This window comes from Eurypyga helias, unplaced genomic scaffold (assembly GCF_000690775.1).
Source record: "Eurypyga helias isolate BGI_N326 unplaced genomic scaffold, ASM69077v1 scaffold13658, whole genome shotgun sequence".
In the NCBI taxonomy this organism is placed as follows: Eukaryota; Metazoa; Chordata; class Aves; order Eurypygiformes; family Eurypygidae; genus Eurypyga; species Eurypyga helias.
The window spans coordinates 22,618-25,098 of NW_010267624.1; the positions used below are offsets into that span (position 1 = coordinate 22,618).

The window sequence follows — 2,481 nt, forward strand, 5'->3', positions numbered from 1 at the left end:
CCCCAGCCCCCCTGAGGGAAAACAACCCCCTTCGTTCCAGAAAAGCACCTGCAAAGTTAACCCTTTCACCCATGAACTCCTCTGCGTTAGGCTGGATTCACTGGAGGGATTTAATCCATGTAAATCCCCCACATCCCTCCCCAACACCCCATGCAAAACCCTGCGCTCTGGGCTGGCAGCTCTGCAGCGCAGGGGGGGCAGATTGTACCCAGCGCTGCTGATACCAAGAGCCCCAAGCCCTGGGGAAAAGGGAAGGGCTGGTGGCCGAGGGGATGATGGGGAACCCACTGGAGCTGATTTCTCCTGCCGCAGGGATGCCCTGAAGCTGGGTTTCAGCAAGCCGTGGCCCAAAGCCATGGAGCTCATCACAGGGCAGCCCAACATGTCAGCTGATGCCCTGATGAGGTACTTCGAGCCGCTCATGACATGGCTGGTGAAGGAGAACGAGAAGAACAGGGAGACCCTGGGCTGGCCGGAGTACAACTGGACTCCTTACACAGGTATGCAGGGCTCAGCCAAGCACAGCAGGTCCTCACCAGGGCCAGGATGGGGCACACGGAAGAGATGGAGCTGTCTTGGTGCCCCTGGCCACCCCAAAAAACACAGCAAAGGGAAAGCTGTCACCCAACACACCCCAGCCCAGAGCCACCAGCACCAACCATGTCCCTTATTTTTCCATTTTCCAGCCACTTCGGCCCAAGATGGCTCTGACCGAACTGATTTCCTGGGCATGTCCCTGGCCAGCAATCAAGCCACGGCAGGCGGCTGGGTCCTACTTGCCCTGGCACTCGTCTTCCTGATCACCACCATCTTCTTGGGCATCAAGTTCTTCACAGCCAGGAGAAAGGCCTTCAAATCCAGCTCAGAAATGGAACTGAAATAACGCAGCCATCAGCGGGGGAGCACGGACAGGGGGCAAGCATGGACATTTCGCCAGATGGGCAGCAATGCCCTGGGCACATTTGCCAGCAAAGCCATGGGTTTCCACAGCCCAGGACTCCTCTCTCCAATCAGGTCAGACCTTTTTTTCCACTATGCAAGAGCCAAAGCAGAAAAGAGCTATTTATTTGTCAACGTCTGCATCAGGGGAAGAGAAATTCAGGCACCGGCAGGCACGGAGCCGTCACAAGCTGCCGCTGCACCCAGAGCTGGGAGCCAGTCCAGCTTGGGCACCCACCAGCCTTCTCCAACCTGCGGGCAAAGCCACAGAGGCTTTGAGTGACAGAGGGCAGTTTGGGGAGGGATGGAGCACATTCCCATCCCTGGTTTGCCCACTGCCGGGCTGTTGACTTGCATGGATGAAAAATAAACCCATGTCTTGTTACCCCCAGAGCAGCAGCTCGTCTTCTTCTTGAAGGTGGGCTGGGATCTCAGTGGGACAGGGCTCTCAAGCAAGAGAGCTGCCACCCCAACCCAGTGCAAATACAAACCCCTGGGGACCAGCCTGGCTTTGGGGCAACCCACATGCAGCTCTCAGCCTCCCCCATTCCCATCATGAAAGTTCAGCATCCCCTTGCAGCACCCCCATCGTCCCCTAAACAGTGGTTCCCATCGCAGCTGACAGCTCATGGGTTCACCATGGAGCACGTGCCTAAGGAAGAGGCTGAATTGGGGCCAGAAATCCCCAAAATCCAGGCCTGAAGTGTGTAAAGGTTTGGGGGGTCACCAGGCCCCAGTTGGGACAGGGCTGGAGCTCACGGCTGCTGTGGCTCCAGCACCGAACGACATGTGTTTACGTAAGAACCAGGGGGGCTCAGAGGTCAGTGATCGCCTCCAGCTCCTGATTATCTTGGGATCAGGCGTGCTTGAGGCTTTTTCCCCCCGTCTTTCTTCTGGTTCTGTAAATAAAAACTTCGTATTTGTTCTGCAGTGATTAGGTGCAAAACTAATCCCAAGCTGGGGATTATTGCAGCCTTAAAGAGCCGTGATCTGCTGCAGCCCGGAGCAGCAGGGGAAATGAGGGGATCGGGGATGATCCACCCTTCCCCCTCACATCTGATGGCCTCTGCCCTTGGTCATGTCTTACACGGGGAAACTGAGGCCCGGGAAAAGCTCCTGGCATCCGGGAGAGGAGCAGGAGGCAGGTGTCTGCCCGCCCACGCTCGGGTTTTTGTTTGCTTCCAATCCTTCTCCTAGCACAACACGCTCACAGGGAGGTGAAACCCCGACCGCTCCTTCTTCTGCCACGATCCCCAGACCTGGGAGCAGCCGCCTGCACTCGCCCCACGTCCTTCCCATGGCCACAGCCTGGTGCATCTGCTTTATATCCTGGCACACCGGGCACCCTCCTCTCCCCCCCTCCCGGCAGCACAATGCGTGCGGAGCAGAGACCTGGCACGGTGAGAGCTGGGTTTGAAGCCAAGTGTATTTTCAGCCTGGGAAAGCAGGCTGGTGCAGGTGTGCTCCATCCAGCTCAGCTCCTCAGCAGTAATTTTGAGTCCTGTGGCTCCTTTCTGCTCCATTACTGGAGGAACAGAGGTC

General features: G+C 57.3%; 1 protein-coding gene across 1 annotated transcript in view; it reads left to right on the forward strand.

The window, feature by feature from the left end:
- The window catches only part of ACE (angiotensin I converting enzyme), a 16,925-nt gene extending 16,042 nt beyond the window's left edge, over nucleotides 1-883 (forward strand). The window contains exons 24-25 of the mRNA XM_010157495.1: nucleotides 313-500; nucleotides 687-883. Coding sequence (XP_010155797.1) covers nucleotides 313-500; nucleotides 687-883 — 385 coding nt within the window. The remainder of the gene's footprint in view (nucleotides 1-312; nucleotides 501-686) is intronic.
- Nucleotides 884-2,481: the final 1,598 nt, after the last annotated feature.